The sequence below is a fragment of the Macaca thibetana genome, chromosome X (genome assembly GCF_024542745.1).
Source record: "Macaca thibetana thibetana isolate TM-01 chromosome X, ASM2454274v1, whole genome shotgun sequence".
NCBI lineage: Eukaryota > Metazoa > Chordata > Mammalia > Primates > Cercopithecidae > Macaca > Macaca thibetana.
This window is the reverse complement of record NC_065598.1, coordinates 119,127,866-119,146,009: the sequence shown is the minus strand read 5'-3', so window position 1 is coordinate 119,146,009 and position 18,144 is coordinate 119,127,866. Positions and strand designations below refer to the sequence as shown.

The window sequence follows — 18,144 nt, the reverse complement described above, 5'->3', positions numbered from 1 at the left end:
GCAACTCTTACATGATAAATTTTCCATATGAAATGTCACAATTTGCTTGCTATGGCCAAAAAAAAAAAAATCCTTTGCCTTTACTATTTACATTGTGGTAAATATACAGAATAGGAAGACTACAAAGCCTTTAAATACTGAGTTTTTCTAGGTGAGCTTTCCAAATTCAAGGTTTCTTTTATGTCCCTTAGTTGCATTTTATTAATGTTTCTTTGCATATACCTGGTAGATTTCTTATTTCTAGATATTTTTATAAAAAATTGTATTATTTTGAAATGAGAAGACTCTGATTTTTAACTCTCTCAACATACTACCCAAGTGCTTGGTATAGAGACATCACCTGATAAATATTTATCCTGAAATGCAGAAAACAAGTGTTGGTGAGGACGTACAGAAATTGGAAATCTTGGCCGGGTGCATCACGCCTGTAATCCCAGCACTTTGGGAGGCCGAGGCGGGTGGATCACCTGAGGTCAGGAGTTCGAGACCAGCCTGGCCAACATGGTGAAACTTCGTCTCTACTAAAAAAACAAAAATTAGCCAGGCGTGGTGGCAGGCACCTGTAATCCCAGCTACTTGGGAAGCTGAGGCAGGGGAATCGCTTGAACCCAGGAGGTGGAGGTTGTGGTGAGCCGAGATCATGCCACTGCACTCCAACCTGGGCAACAGAGCGAGACTCCATCCATCTTAGAAAAAAAAGAAAGAAAAGAAACTAGAAATCTTGTACATTGCTGGTGGGAATGTAAAATAGTCCAAGCTTTGTGGAAAGCATTATGGCGGTTCCTCAAAAAAAAAATTTAACAGAATTACCATATGATCCAGCATTCCACTTCTGGGTATACATGAAACAACTGAAAGCAGAGACTCAAACAGATACTTGCACATCTATGTTCATAGCAGCATTACTGACAATAACCAAAAGAACAGTCCAAATCTCCATCAATGCAAAAATGGATAAATAAAATGTGGAATATATATACAGTGAAATATTCAGCTATAAACAGGAGTACATGCTATAATAATGTATGAAACTTGAAGAAATTATGCCAAGTGAAATAAGCCAGCTGCAAAGAACAAATATTGTATGATTCCACTTACACGAAATATCTAGAATAGGCAAGTTCATAGAGACAGAAAATAAAACAATGGTTACCAGGATCTGGGGGAAGGGGACAATGGAGAATCAGTGTTTAGTGGATACAGAGCTCCAGAATAAAGTGATGAAAAAGTTCTGAAGATGGATAGTGGTGGCAGTTGTACAACAATGTAAATATAGGTAATGCCAGTAAACCATACTTTAAAATGGTTAAAATGGTGAATTTTACATAATCTATATTTTACTACCATTTTTTAAAAAGGAAAAATATGAATAACATAACATCACTATCAGATATTAACATAGAATAGGTCTTAAATTCAGATTGTTTAAAAGTGCTATGAGAAGTATAACAGAGATATTCTTATAAATGCTCATACCCTAAAAGTGTAACAAAATATAATAAGCATGTTTTTTAATACACTGATGTGCTTAACTTATTTCAAGAGCATCAGAAACAGAAAAATAGGAAATACATCGGCCAAGAGAATGGGAACACATGAATTCCTAGCTCGGTCAGAATTTCCATATTCTACGGTTCCTTCTTCCTGTGTTTTCTCAGCTATACATGAAGAAATTCAACTTCTAGCTGTAAAACTCCATTACTAAAATTTAGACCTAGATGAGTTTGAACCAAATACTCTAATGTATTATTTAGATATCTGAACATTAGTGCAAATATGCAACAAATACATACTTACTGTAAAACAAGAGTGAGTAATTTTATTGCTTGTACTGCAACATCATATTCTTTGTCAAGGGTCATAGACACAATTCTATCCTAAGGACAAAAAAAAAAATTAAAATATTTTTAAAAAGAAAGCAAGAGGAAAGTGTTTGCAAATGACAAGTTATTTGTAAATTCTTAAGTAATACTAACCTTGAACCGACTGGTAAAAAGTTCCAGTTTGGAATTAAGCTCTTTGTTATAATAAAGCCCTTGTAGAGCAGTAAGACATTTGAGTCTTACTTCACCTTGCTTAAAAAAAAAAAAAAAAAAAAAGGAGACAATGAATTAAAACTCTATGTATTCTCAACTTCAATATTCAAGATGTATACAATATTTTCTACTTTAAAATTTTAAATATTTCATACCATAGCATTCCTTCAGAAACTATCATCTTTGATAATGCAAAAATAGTAATCAGTACATACATTTACAACTAAATACCTATGGGGTTACTGTTTCTGAAGTTCAAAGGATAATTTTTGAAAATTTGTTCAGAACAAAACTATTGTGAAAAACAATAGAATCATGTGTCACAGTATATTTTCCACTATGGAAAGTAATGTTTGGAAAGAATTATATACAATTAACTTCTTCAAGGCAAGTGAAGAGGCAGCCTAAGAGAATGGTAGTTTAATGAAAACATATTAAAAAGGTCAGAAACCAAGATGTAAGGTATAATCTGGCTAAGATACAGGTTTGTCAAAAGAGAAGATCAAAAATGAAGAATTTTTTTTTAAGTATATAGCTCTCAGATAACAAAAGAGTAATGGTTCTTCTTTGTGCCCTAAGAAATGTCTCACTCCTACCACCTTCATGATTCTAATATTTCAGCAAAAAACTGATTCACCATTAATGGTTAAACCAGTGGCCAGGATTCAAAAATATCTAGCAGACTTTATGTGACAGAAAGTAAGTTTTTACAGAGAAGATAGAAAACAATAAAGGGGAGGCTTACAGAAATTTGTCACCAGGTATACATACAGGCAGATAACTCATGAATGAGAGCTGCAGGCAGCCACGCCGATGTGTAGAAAGAAGCAGTCTGAAGGGCACATCTTACCTTATCATGCATAGTCCAACCAACATATTTTAAATAACTGTCATTAAGAAAGGCATCACTATACATCTTCATCCAAATGCCAATCTCTTCAATGCATATAGCTCGAATTTCAGCTATCGCATCACTGAATGGAGGAAGGAAAAGCGATGCATAATTAGTGCCAATATACCACAAAACTTATGGTTTATTCAAGAGATGCCAAGTACTTCAGATCTACTATGAATATGATACTATCTTAAGTATTACTAGAGATTAAAAATATATAAATGAAGCATGGGCCTGAATGCCAAAAGCTTACAGTCTAGATGGCAAAGCATAATTATCAACACATAAATACTTAAAATTATATAAAACTACAAACAAAATCCCATCCCCACACCTTTTATACCAAACGTATCCCAGTCTTTGCTCACACCTGCTGGGCATGGTGTGTTCAGAAGACAGCAGGCACACTTGTCCGCTAGAGCATAATTTCCAGGTAAGAATTATTTACACATTACACTGAGGCCAAGTTCAACTGGGATTTGAATGTTAGAATAAATGATTTTAAATTTATCTTGTAAGTACTGGTGAGTCATGGAAGGCAGAGGAATAACACAATAAAAGGATATTTTGGCAAAACTGCAATAATCTCTAGGCATAGAATGAAGAAACAGACTAAGGTAACGGTGACAATAGAAGTGAAAAGGTAAGAATGGACATGGAGACATTACAAAGCAAACATTAACCTGATTCAGTAACTGCCAAGTTGAGGATATGTGAAAGAAGCTGAATAAAAATACTACCAAAATTTAAGAATAGGTTACAGCAGAAATTTAATAAGATTACTATTTCTTTCCTCTGTTCATTCAAAACAGCAGAAGAAAACATCTCACTTTAACCTATCCAATTTTTCCCACTGATACTCAATGGAAGGGAAAAGAGTCAAGAGTCAGCATGTGCAGGTTCTACTAACATAGCGCATCCAAAGGCAATTGAGTATTATGTAGCCTGACTCCAAATAGCAGTAACTTCTACGGGCTACAAGTCAAGCACAGCATTATCCACTTTTCAGATGGGAAACACCAAACTCACAGGAGTTAAATAACTTGCCCAGAGTGACTCAGTGGCACAGTGTAGAGTCTAACATTGATTTTACTGTAACATTCTTCCCACTAATTTAGATGCCCTACACCAGTAAAAATGCAAACTTGCTGAGTAGAAATTATATAGTGCTACTTGAGAAAAAACTGTCACAACTTACCGGTATCTATGTACAAACACTCCTTTAAATATTGCATTCATCATATTTTCTATTTCATCTTGATTTTCCTGAAGCTGTAAAAAACACATCATTTCTTTTCAATTGTAAAGGAAGACAACCAAATGAACACCTGTAAGTTGTTATAAGCACGAGAAAAGCAGAATTCCCCAGTATTCTGGTGAATTTTGAATTTTACTAGACAACAGTAACCATATAGAAAAATTAACAGTTATATTATCAGGTAAAGTCCCTTAATACCTGAAACACTTGAATGGGATTTTAATATTTAGCTAGTAGATTAATTTTTTTCCTAATGCTCATAAATTTCCACTAAAGAACTGTAAAGAAGGCCAGATGCAGTGGCTCATGCCTGTAATCTCAGCACTTGGGGAGGCCAAGACAGACGGATCACTTGAGGTCAGGAGTTCGAGACCAGCCTGGCCAATGTGGCGAAACCCTGACTCTACTAAAAATACAAAAATTAGCCAGGCATGGTGGCACAAGCCTATAATCCTAGCTACTGAGGAGGCTGAGGCAGGAGCTTGAACCTGGGAGGTGGAGGTTGCAGTGAGCCGAAATAGTGCCACTGCACTCCAGCCTGGGCAACAAAGTGAGATTCTGCCTCCAAAAAAAAAAAAAAAAAAAAGGCACTGTAAAGAAATCTGTAGTTTATTGTTACTACATATCACTTATTATACAGCATATACATAAATTAAGGGGAAAAGTATCAATATTTCAAATTATATGAAAAAGATGAGGAATTTAGACATGGGGGAAATATGAGCAGGATTTTTCTTAGTTTTCTTGAGTCTGGATATGTTTTAAAGTTATTAACTATTTCGGAAATAACCAATTTAAAATTAGCTACTAATTTCCCCCCCAAAAAAATTCAGAATCAGGTCAATAATTCATAGATTACCACGATAACTATTGAACTCAACTGCATTACTAATATTTTTGAAAAATCAGACTTTGCCTATTTGAAATGAAAACAAACATCTCCATTATGAGATAGCTAAATAGTTTATCACCAATGAAGAAAGAATTTAAATTACAGCTGCAGCATCAAAAGATTTCATTTACTGTTATTTCACATAAGGCTGAAAAAATTATTTTCCTCATTCAAAGTTGAATTTGGTGGTCAGTCATTAATGTTAAACAAATGCCTTCTACTGTATAAAAAACACTGATTTAGACAGTAATAAACAGCTTATGTTATTTTTCAAAGTGATTTTATTTTTCAAAGTGATTTTAATTGTGAAACCTCTTTTCATCCTGACAAAAGGTTTTTCACCATAGAGATGAATAATACTAAAGCTTAAAACAACTTGTCAGACTAACCCCAGTCCCCTTACTTAAAGCCAATTACTCTTAATAGTAGTCCACGCAGACTGAAAATAAGAAAACAGTATTGCTGGCATGGATATTCATCAGAATTTTGTTGGGCAAATAGTTTGAAATGTTATTTACATTTAAATATTTCAAAAACAATTATCTGAGCCACTAGCAAAGTTATATCCTAATTAATGGTGACCAAGTTGGTCACACAATAGCCTAAATATTCAATATAAAAGTTTACCTCTTTCCGCTTTTGTAGAAGGAGTTCTAGCCTCTCATTGGCTCGTTTTCCAATCATTTTATTCCGTTCTGCTTCATATTGTCTTTGTGTATTATCCATATTAATGCTAAGATTTAGTGCCACATTCACCAAAGCTGTCATCAACTTCATAGCTATTTTTTAAAGAGTAAAAGTATGGTGAAATTAATCTAACAGATACAAAAATTTACAATTTAATATCAAATAGAAAAATTAAGCAGAAATGAGCTAATCTGCTTCTAACAAAAGAAAGATGCAGCTGCTACAAATGACAACAATAAAATAACAAAAAATAAAACAACTTTTCAGGAATTATCTCCTAATCCTCACAATGGCCCTCTCAAAAGTATTATACCCATTTCATTCATGGCAAAATTGAAGCTCAGGGAAATTTTAAAATTTGCCTCAGTTCATATAAGCAGTCAAATCAGGATTCAAACCAAGGCAATCTGACTCCAGACTATCCTTAAATTCCATTATTCTATAATATGTTCCCTAAAATAATCATTTTCATAGATCATAATTCACCTTCTAAAGTAAATTTTAGTTCACACAGAAGTTATTTAGCTATCTCAGTAATTAAAAGTAACTTGATGGCTTTACATCAAATTATATTTTATGAAAATGTTGAGGAATTTTATCAGTATTTGCTTTCCTTTCATTTTACTCTATAACATGACTGATGAAATTGTGAACAGATCTCCATGGAAAGTCAAAAGTATAAAGGGCAAAATGTCACTTAATTAAAGTGCTTTTTCATAAAGCTTCCTCCAGATCTCTACCTTCTGTTACTAAACTCTTACTCCTGATACAAGATTCTTATTGCCTGGGATTTAAAATTTATTAACTGAAAGATCTGATCACTTTTTGCTTTATTTAGCTTACTCCAGACTACTTCTCAGACTTAGTGCATTGCACGATACAACAACAATAAAATTACATCTTAAATTTGTGGCTATTGGCTCTCTTAAAGAAAGATTTCCCAATTTTCTGCTCTAAGTTAATTTCATGCTCCCAGCAATCCAGTTTGTCACTCTGATCTACAAGTACCCATCTTGCACCATAATCTTTGTTTTAATTTACTTTAGCCATCAAGTTCTTGACATTGCTACCTTAAGTGCATAAAGCAAGATCATATTCATGTTTTCTGACTTCAAACGTAAAAACAAAAACAACATATGGGAAACTGCATTTTCTCTTTAATAATGAAGGACTTAGAAGCATATCTTTAATCATAGATTTAATCATTTGAGAAAATCTTCTAAATGAAAAACAAACCACAGAGAATATAAAATATTTTAGTTAAAAATCAAAATATCATTAAGATTCAGAAGATTCAGAATACTATCATAACAGTGCCTATTTTATTTATTGAAACTCAAAAACAACATATTCAAAAACAGTGTATCACCAATTTCACCTTAAGCACAAAAGAGAAACTAATAGATTTTATGAGTTATAAAAATATACCTCATTTAATTAAACTTTAAAGAACAAAGAATTTGCCCCAGCCTAAAGTTACCCAGAAACGTAAGAGAAATCAACTTTTTGCAGTGTGACTGAAAGAACAGGCATCACCCAGTAGGGTCCATCCTACCTGGAGAGGCAATGCACACCAAAGACAAACTATATGGTCATCAGGATCACATATCCAAAATGACTGTGATGATATCTCCAAATCTGCTGTCAATATCTTCCCTGGTAACATATCTTTCAAAAACCCACTACATACCTATCATCCAATTTTCCCTTCCTGTGGCATAGTATTTTTCAATAATCCAATGCATACCTACCATCCAATTCTCCCCTGTTGTGGCACAGTATGTATAATATACAAGAAAATCACCATATACTAGTCATAGTATACCTTCACAAAATCGAAACTGAAATTACCATCCCATTTCCCGTAATTCGCAGGAGGGATGAGGGGACTGTCCTCTTAGTGGTCACTTTATAAATAAAATTAATTAATTTGTATCTCTGTTATTTCCTTTCTCTTTCAATGAGAATCTTTTTCATCTCAAATCTAAGACGAAATTTCTAAATACTGACCTGCCAGGGTGCTTGTATGTCGAAATGCTCTGACTTGTGAGTCAGACAATCCTGTAAGAAGTGAAATGACTGTATCCATCATATACTCATCATATATGATACTATATTGACATTGCCGTACTAACACACCAATGAATTCACAAAAACTGGATTTGAACTTCTTCCACTGAGGACCGGCCATAGTAAGTGGATAATCTCCACTATCCTAAAACAAAAATTTAAAACAGCAATTTCATTTAGAATGCATGACAACATATCACTTGCTTTTGAAATACCCTAGACAAAAGCATGAAAAGGTATCTCTCACCTTTCTTCTCCAATAAATCCTCAAAGTAGGCAAGAGAACAATATATAAAGGTAGGGGTACCTCTGAATACTCTGGCTCTTTAAGATCAAAATAGATATTCTGAATTCACTTTAATCAATGAAAATATATACTAATTACTCAGGTTAAAATTTTTAAAAGCCTCCCTCATCAAAGCAAAACATCCTTGTGATAAGCACAGATATAAAGCAAAAGCAAACCCAAACCAAACCAAAATTATATTTTTAAATAGATTCAAAATGATGGAAATCATATTCTCAATCTAATAAAATGATGTGATGTATAAATCAACAAAACATTAGCTTCAAATACATCACGCGGTCAACAGATATAAACAATCATAATTTTTTTTTTTTTTTTTTTTTTTTTTGGAGACGGAGTCTTGCTGTGCCCCAGGCTGGAGTGCAGTGGCGCGCGATCTCGGCTCACTGCAAGCTCCGCCCCGCCGGTTTCACGCCATTCTCCTGCCTCAGCCTCCCAAGTAGCTGGGACTACAGGCGCCCGCCACCTCACCCGGCTAATTTTCTTGTATTTTTAGTAGAGACGGGGTTTCACCGGGTTAGCCAGGATGGTCTCGATCTCCTGACCTCGTGATCCGCCCATCTCGGCCTCCCAAAGTGCTGGGATTACAGGCTTGAGCCACCGCGCCCGGCCAACAATCATAATTTTTTAAAGAAATGGAAATGTAGCTAGTATTGCCTTGGAAGACTGCTACTCTGGTTTTCCTTTGCACAAGAGGGCATTCTCTAGTCTCCGGGTAAATTGAGATTCTCTACAAATCATTAAAAACAATAAAATACTTAGAAATAAAAGCAGAGACTAATACCATATAGAACATCTAAAAGTAATGGTCTCTGACAAGAGCATCCTAGAGATGTAAGGTAATTTTATCAGTACAGTTTAGTAAATTTTAAAAATTAATTTTTGTTAACAGAACATTTTAAAAAATCTTAAGTCATGTCACATGTAAGTGCAGTTGAGTCTCATCTGAGAACAAGGTCCTGATATTCCACAAAAAAGTTTTCTGGGTATTTTCTGATTAGCTAATTTAGAGACTATATTGAAATACAGCATCTTAATTGTTAGTAACTTGGTTTGCTGACATTTTCAAATCATATTTCAGGACAATTATCTCAAATAGCTGTTTCCTTTTAGTGAGAAAGTTCTCACTAAAACATTTAATACTAAAAGGGTAAAAAATACCACTATTCAAAATTACTTCTCAACTACTTGGGGAGTGATTAATAGCACATAGGGATCATAAAAGTATTTTAACTCAACTATCTTTTAGAATAATAGTTCAAAGCTCCTTCATCAGAGTAAGCAAGAAAAAAAAGACCAAATAAAACTCAAATCAGACAAGGTTTTCTACTTGAAAATCCACAGTGAAAAATTTTGGAAGAGTAAAGCTACTGGCGCTGAAATACAGCAGTGACCCAAACAAGCCCAAATTCCTTCCTTGAAGAAGCTTAATTTATAGTAAATCTATATATGTATTTATTGGTTAACGATACTTCAAAGAGCTCACTGTAATAAAGAATCAACTCAATCTAGCCCTAGGGAGGTAAGTGGGGGACAACTCAGTCTAAACTAATATGTAATCTTTGTTGTTCTTAAGAGCTTTTAAACAATAAAAATATCTATATACTCCTTTGCCCTAGCTATCAAGTTCCCTAAATATTGCTGAAATCTTCTTTTTACAACATTCCAGGATATGTTCTTATATTCTTCCTTGAAATTTTCATTTTTGGCAATAATAACTACCATTTATTAAGTTCTTGCTATGTTCTGGGAACTGTAAAATGTTAAGCAATTTTCAAACATTACTCAATTCAATCTTCGTAACAGCCTTATGAGTAAAGTACTATTAGGCCCATTTTACAGATAATGAAACTGACACTGGCCAGATGCAGTGGCGCCTACCTGCTGCAATCCCAGCACTTTGGGAGGCCAAGGTGGGCAGATCACTTGAGGTCAGGAGTTTGCGACCAGAGTGGCCAACATGGTAAACCCACACCACTCAACCCCCATCTCTACTAAAAATACAGAAATTATTCAGGAGTGGTGGCAGGTGCCTGTAATCCCAGCTACTTGGAAGGCTGTGGCAGGAAAATTGCTTGAACCCAGGAGGCGGAGGTTACAGTGAGTCGAGATCATGCCACTGCACTCCAGCCTGGGCAACAGAGCGAGACTCTGTATCAGGAAAAAAGAAAAAAAAAAGAAAAAAAAAGAAAAAAAAAAACAAAAAACTGATACTAAGACAACAACCTGCCAAAGGTCGCACAGGCATCATTTAATTAAATCTAATGCCAAAGCTCTTATTTACAACATTAATGCTCACAATTTTTTTTTTCTTTTTTTTGACGGAGTCTCGCTCTGTTGCCCAGGCTGGAGTACAGTGGCGTGATCTCGGCTCACTGCAACCTCCGCCTCCCAGGTTCAAGCAATTCTCCTGTCTCAACCTCCCAAGTAGCTGGGACTACAGGCGCACGCCACAACACCCGGCTAATTTTTTGTATTTTTAGTACAGATAGGATTTCACCATATTGGTCAGGCTGGTCTCGAACTCCTGACCTCAGGGGATCTGCCTGCCTCGGCCTCTGAAAGTGTGGGATTACAGGCATGAGCCACCATGCCCAGCCTAATGCTTACAATTTAATAATACTTTCAAAAATAAGTCAAGATAAACATTCATAAGTTATCAAAACACTTAAGGTAGTAAGTTACCTCATCGAATTCTTCAGTCATTTTTCGAATTATCTCAGAGTTCTGCATATGTCTAAACATTTCTGCTGTGACAACTCCTGAAATTTGCAAATGTCAGAAGTTAATATATGGTGTGATAAAAAAAAATAAAGAAAACTTCCAAGTAAGTCTCTAAGAAGTCTATGGTCACACAATAAAAGGCATACTTCTTCCACCATCATCTAATGATCTTCACCATGATACTCTAATCTATAAATAAATGCTATCTATTCTCAATATGCACAAGAAAACAGCCCCACACTTCTGACAGATCTTTTTTCCTAACACAATTAACTTTGGCCATTTCTACCTGACTTACTTTACTCATGCTGTAATATTTATATTGGCTTTGTCTCTTTAACATAAACCATATGTTATCAAGAGTGAGATAGCATCTAGTATAACACTTAAAACCTTGGGGATGAAGCTGAAGACAAGGAAAAGAGTAAAAGCTAGAGTTCACTTTAGTCAAGCTTCTTTATTAAGCACTATTTCGTGTAAGGTAACTATATCCTAACATCCTCTAAAAGAGTTAAGTAGTAAATTGTAGTTCCCGCCCACCTAGATGCCTGTAATCTAGTTAAAAGTTAAAACTAAAGAATACCAAAAAGAAAAAGAAGTAAACTGTCAAAGGTAGTACATAATCGATGCCCTGATGTGTGGAAATGCCAAAGAAATGCTATAGCTCTGACTCCACCCCCACCAGAAAAATCACACATGTTATATGCTAGAAAATCAAGAACTATGTCAAAGAGAAACAATTTGATAAGGACCTTTAGAATCTTACACAGGAGGATGGGAGAGGAAAAAAGAAAGGGTGCACATTAGAAGTAGTAAAACATTAGTCAGGTGGAGACCAAACATCAGAAAGGAAATTTCTAGCGTGCAGTAGGAAGATATACACGAACTTCCACTGATGGGGCATCAAACTGAGAAATAGAGAGATGGGGGCAGGGGTAATCAACGCAAATACTAGATTTTCAAAATCCTGTTTTTATTGTTGAATTATTTGCTTACCAGTCTTCTCAGTAGAAATACCATAAATATAGTAATATCTAAGAGAAGAATGTCTTGGTACGGGAAGATGAGATTTATAAATAAGAACTAGATATAATTAACATAGATTTTTTTCAACTGACCAGAGCAATACTTTGTATATGCATGCGTGTGTGTGTGTGTGCGCGCCTGCGTATATACATAGCTGTAAAACCATAATCCCAGCTTCAAAGATGAGGAAACTAAGGCTTAGGCTAAAGCTAAAAGAAATTAAATAATTTGTCTGAGACTATTTACCTAAATCATGCTGCCTCCCACTTATCTGGGTAAGATTAATTTCTAGTGGTACCCTAGAAGAATCCTTACTTACCACAACTTAAAAAAAAAAAAAACTTAAAAAAAAAAAAACACCAGGCCGGGCACGGTGGCTCAAGCCTGTAATCCCAGCACTTTGGGAGGCCGAGACGGGCGGATTGCAAGGTCAGGAGATCGAGACCATCCTGGCTAACATGGTGAAACCCCGTCTCTACTAAAAAATACAAAAAAATAGCCGGGCGAGGTGGCGGGCGCCTGTAGTCCCAGCTACTCGGGAGGCTGAGGCAGGAGAATGGCGTAAACCCGGGAGGCGGAGCTTGCAGTGAGCTGAGATCCGGCCACTGCACTCCAGCCTGGGCGACAGAGCGAGACTCCGTCTCAAAAAAAAAAAAAAAAAAAAAAAAAAAAAAAAACCAAATGATTGTTTTAAAAAGTTGATGAACTCAGGAGAAAGCACCATTTATCTGGCTAAAGAAACACTCTCTGCTGGGTACGATGGCTCATGACTGTAATTCTAGCACTTTGGGAGGCTGAGGTGGGTGGGTCACTTGAGGTCTGGAGTTCAAGACCAACCTGGCCAACATGGTGAAACCCCGTCTCTACTAAAAACACAAAAATTAGCCGGGTGTGGTGGTGCGTGCCTGTAATCCCAGCTACTTGGGGGGCTGAGGCAGGAGAATCACTTGAGTCTGGGAGGCAGAGCTTGCAGTGAGCTAAGATCACATCTCTGCACTCCAACCTGGGCAACACAGTGAGATTCTGTCTCAAAAAAAAAGAGGAGAGGAAAGAAGAGGAGAGGAGAGGAGGGGAGGGGAGGGGAGGGGAAGGGAAACACATACTCTCAAAAACCTTTTGAAAGGCTTGTTTTTAATCTAGAATCATGTGTATCTCTTCAAAACCTTCCCATACTTCATACCCAGGTGCTGTATACCTCGGAATGCTAGAGAAAGAAAAGTAACTAAAGGCCTGAACATTTCTGTGAAATTAACATTTACATATAAATATATCTCGAAGCAAACATACTGCATACTTTTCAACAATCCCTCATTTCTAAAGCTCCTCCCCCTTCTCATAAACCACAAGACATCCAGAAACCCAAAAACAAGCAGAAAAAGACCTCAAAGCAGAAAAGAAAGTAGCTATCACAAATTCCATTCATTTAACTTTTGAGGCAGGTATGAAGCCACCATTAGGACATAAGGCCAGAGCCTGCTGCCTTAAAAATGTGGGGGACATTTTTTTTACCAAGACTGCTAAAATCCGGTAAATCTAAAAGTGATATAGCAAGACTCTGTCACTGTTTTAAAAGAAAAAAAAAGAAAAAAAGAAAAGTGACAGCTGACTAGGAAAAAAAGAAGAAAACACTGGCCACAGAATCACCACCGAGCAGTCAGGAGCAGCATAGGGCTAAACATCCCTCCATGCTTCAACAGTTGCAGAAGCCACCACTGTATTATAGAAAAATAACTGATGCTTGTAACAACCTTGGGTCTGCAGGAAATGTTAAATTACAATAAGTATACTTAAAGAAGTTTCTAAGTCATTTATAAAAGAATTATATCAAAATAATTTTGTGTGTGTAAGTAATTAATGGCTTTATCTTTGATTATATAGTAAATTCCCCTTCATGGAGATTGCCTGATTCCAAGATAAACATTGCAGCAGTGCTCAAATTTACCTCACAATTTAAGTTTTCAATACCTTAAGTTTTTAGAAATCTTGACAAACTCACTTGTGACAAGGTCCAAATGTTGAGTTAGCAAGCTCCTGATTTGTAAACAAACTGATGCCAAAATAGGAATGAATTTGACAAAGGAAACATGCTCTGTGGCCTTGTTTTAAAAACAACTACAACTCAGAAGCCTAATTAAGAAACTCAGGCGGGAGTGGTGGCTCACACCTGTAATCCTGGCACTTTGGGAGGCCAAGGTAGGACAACTTCTTCAGGCTAGGAGATCGAAACCAGCCTGGGCAACAGAGAAAGACCTGTCTCTACAAAAAAAAAAAAAAATTAAATTTAAAAAAAAATAGCTCATGCCAGTAAGGTGGCTCATGCCTGTAATCCCAGCACTTTGGAGGCTGAAGTGGGACGACTGCCTGAGGTTAGGAGATTGAAGATCAGCCTGGGCAACATAGCCAGATCTGTCTCTACAAAAAATAAAAATTAACTGGGCATGGTGGTGCACACCTGTAGCCCCAGCTATTTCGGAGGATGAGGCAAGAGGATAATTTGAAGCCTGGGCAACATGGCAAAACCCCATGTCCACAAAAAATAAAAACATAAACAAAAAATTAGCTGGGCGTGTTGTCGTGAGCCTGTTATCCCAGCTACCCAGGAGGTTGAGGTGGGAGGATCACCTGAGCCCAGGAGGTAGAGGATGCAGTGAGCCATGATCACAACACTACACTCCAGCCTGGGTGAAAGAACAAGACTCTCTCTAAAAATAATAATAATAATAAAATAAAATAAAAGGGGAGACTTAAGATTTAAAATTTCAACTCGTTACATTATTTCCGGCCCCTGTTCAGTTGTATGCACTCAACCTTCCATTTGCAAAGAGTTTAATGAGAAAGGGCATAGCCCTTGATTTTATGACACAACAAGCAGGTACTTGTATCCATCCTACCCCAGAAAAAAATGACTGGATATAGGCAAAAATAATTTTAGTATGTTCATCTTTAAATAGTCAACCTGGTTCAGAACCTTAAGGATACCATAGTAACATCACAACAACATCTCCTCTGAGCAGAAGTCAACTGAATTTTCTAATATTGAAATAAAGCTACATTTTTAAGGCAAATGAAGTAAACTAGGCAGCTCTCTATACGCTATGATTAAGACAATTTTTTAAATTTCTCAACAACTTAGTGACATTATAAAGATCACAGGCTCAAGAATTTAATATAGGCCGGGCACGGTGGCTCAAGCCTGTAATCCCAGCACTTTGGGAGGCCGAGACGGGCGGATCACGAGGTCAGGAGATCGAGACCATCCTGGCTAACACGGTGAAACCCCGTCTCTACTAAAAACTACAAAAAACTAGCCGGGCGAGGTGGCGGGCGCCTGTAGTCCCAGCTACTTGGGAGGCTGAGGCAGGAGAATGGCGTGAACCTGGGAGGCGGAGCTTGCAGTGAGCTGAGATCCAGCCACTGCACTCCAGCCTGGGTGACAGAGCGAGACTCCGTCTCAAAAAAAAAAAAAAAAAGAATTTAATATATTTGTCTCTTTCAGGCCTCACAGACAGGTAACATTTAATACACATACTACACTGAATGTTGTGATCAAACTCAAAATGCCAATGTTACTTGTTTTTCAAAGATATTATGGTATCTTTAAAGGAATACTGCAGAATTGAATTGCTTCTTACAATTCGTTTTCTGCATTTGTTTAAATAAATCATTCTTTACCACCTTAATGTTTTATATCTATTTTTAAGTAAACTTCTCTCCCAATTTCTAATGCTCTAATGTTTTTGATGCCACTTTCATTTAAAAAAAAAAAAAAGGTACACCCAGAAATCTCCATAAAATGTATTTGCCTGCGCATCATCTGAAATTTCAAGGATGAGCTAAGTATTAGAAGACACCAGATACATCAGAACCTGCCCGTAATCTTGACTGACTCATTTATTAATCCATGAGGATATATGACTCCCCAACTTACATAATTTTGTCCCCCTGCCAAATGTTTGTCCTAAATACTTCTGTCTTAGGGAAGAAATTATGTATTTTGTACTTTCATAATTCCCAGTTCAAAATGTTTTTAAAGTAACACCACTACACACAACAAAATTTCTTTACCTTTTAGAAGAAATGTCAATTTCATCAATACCTTATTTAACTTACTTAATGTAACTTGCTTGCTTGCTTACTTACTGTTATTCATGGCACTTTTTAACTCCCTATACTGTATAATTCCCTGTCATCTGAACCTGTACCTCTTCATTATCTTCCTCCTCCCTTCTTAATCCATTTCTTTGTTCCTAAAACCAGATGCTGACAGTGGGAAATATATCTAATAAAAGTAACATAACAATTATAAACTGCTAAGCTTTCAGATAACTTTCACATATGAATAAAACTTTGTCAGTAGACTTTCTCTCTTACTTTGTCCTCTGCTCTTTTTTCCTCACAAATTTTGTATGGATATGATGCAAATAATGCCTTAGCGTTATTTACCATGTAAAGTGCTAACAACATCTCTTTAGGTGGAACAATGAAGTGACTATTTGAGAGCTGCTGATTTCAAAATAAATATATCTTACCTTTACAGCCTGAACACTGAATAAAAAAGTTGATAAGGTCAAGAAGTGCTATATCTCGGTCATGCTTGTATGATTCTATCCAATCATCCACCACCGACTACAGCAGAGGGAAAAAAATAAAATCATTAGCTTCTCCTAATTTTCTCAAAATCAATTAAGTCTGATAAAGTCATAAAATTTAAGATTATATAGTATCACATTACTTTAATATAAATACTTACACATTGAAATTTAAAGTTCAATTTTAACAATAATAAAATAGAATCGAATTCAGTAAAACAACTATCTGGTAACACAAAATGACATATCAATATTCTATTTATTTTGCATTGAAAAGAATGTGGAAACTATGGAACTCAATTCCATCAAGTATAATTACTCGTGATTTCTTGGTGACATTAAAGGAAGGAGAGAATTTCAAATAATTAAGACAATACAGGCCAGGTGTGCTAGCTCATGTCTATAATCCCAGAACTTTGGGAGGCCGAGATGAGTGGAAAACTTGAAGTTAAGAGTTCGAGACCAGCCTGGCTGACATGGTACGGTAAAATCTTGTATCTATTACAAATATAAAAATTAGCCAGGCATGGTGGTGCATGCCTGTAATCCCAACTACTCGGGAGCCTGAGGCAGGAGTATTGCTTGAATCCAGGAGGTGGAAGTTGCAGTGAGCCAAGATCACACCACTGTACCCCAACCTGGGCAACACAGTGAGACTTCATCTCAAAAAATAATAATAAAAATAAATAAAATATTCTAAAATTATATTCTAATGGAGGCTGTACAACTCTGAATTTGCACTCTAAAGGGTAAATTTTATAGTATGGTAAATATAACTCAATATGGTTATTTCTTAAAAAAGAAAATAGGCTAGAACCAAAAAATAAAAGGAATACTTTATTCCTTTGGGGGCAAGAGAGGGAACGACAAAACTGATTTTAAATTTTTAGGCCGGGTGCGGTAGCTCACACCTGTAATCCCAGCACTTTGGGAGGCTGAAGCCGGCGGATCACTTGAGGTCAGGAGTTCGAGAGGTCAACACAGTGAAACCCCGTCTCTACTAAAAATACAAAAATTAGCTGGGTGTGGTGGCGCATGCCTATAATCCCAGCTACTCGGGAGGCTGAGGCAGAAGAATCACTTGAACCCGGGAGACGAACGTTGCAGTGAGCCAAGGTCGCACCACTGCACTCCAGCCTGGGCAACAGAGCGAGACTCTGTCTCCAAAAAACAAACAAACAACAACAACAAAAAACAATTTTTAAATACAGCAAATTAAATAAAATCAAGATGATAAACAAGAGCTAGCGTAAAAAACAAAAGGTTGGGAAAGGGAAATGTTTCTAAGTTATACACCAATAAATAGGAAATCCAGTACAAACAATGACTAAAATATGTAGAATTTAATGTACAAAAAAGATACTATGATTACACAATAAAGATAAATCGAGGAAAAATATCTAAGAAATACCTGGTTCAGATAGACTGACTGGAATTATTCTAAAACTTTACTTAATTTCTACTTTTTTGTATTCTACTTGTTTATATTAATCAACATAATTAACAAAAGAAATGTGCTCAGTATTTTTCCCAAATATAATATAGGCAATAAACAGCAAAAGAATATATCATAGAGATTATGACAGTTTTAAAACATGGCCCCAAATTACTGGACGTTGCTCCCCAGTAAGAGGGTCTACGTCATCTTCTCTAGAACAGA

At 36.1% G+C, this 18,144-nt stretch overlaps 1 protein-coding gene across 16 annotated transcripts in view; it reads right to left on the bottom strand.

Annotated features, from left to right (window-relative positions):
* The window catches only part of STAG2 (stromal antigen 2), a 139,232-nt gene that overhangs the window by 48,107 nt on the left and 72,981 nt on the right, over nucleotides 1-18,144 (bottom strand). For all 16 annotated transcript variants that reach the window (XM_050776594.1, XM_050776604.1, XM_050776595.1 and 13 more), the window contains 8 exons: nucleotides 16,425-16,521; nucleotides 10,831-10,907; nucleotides 7,779-7,983; nucleotides 5,709-5,860; nucleotides 4,130-4,203; nucleotides 2,887-3,010; nucleotides 1,977-2,075; nucleotides 1,798-1,877 (listed from right to left, as the gene is read on the bottom strand). In XM_050776594.1, the coding sequence (XP_050632551.1) occupies nucleotides 1,798-1,877; nucleotides 1,977-2,075; nucleotides 2,887-3,010; nucleotides 4,130-4,203; nucleotides 5,709-5,860; nucleotides 7,779-7,983; nucleotides 10,831-10,907; nucleotides 16,425-16,521 (908 nt within the window). The remainder of the gene's footprint in view (nucleotides 1-1,797; nucleotides 1,878-1,976; nucleotides 2,076-2,886; nucleotides 3,011-4,129; nucleotides 4,204-5,708; nucleotides 5,861-7,778; nucleotides 7,984-10,830; nucleotides 10,908-16,424; nucleotides 16,522-18,144) is intronic.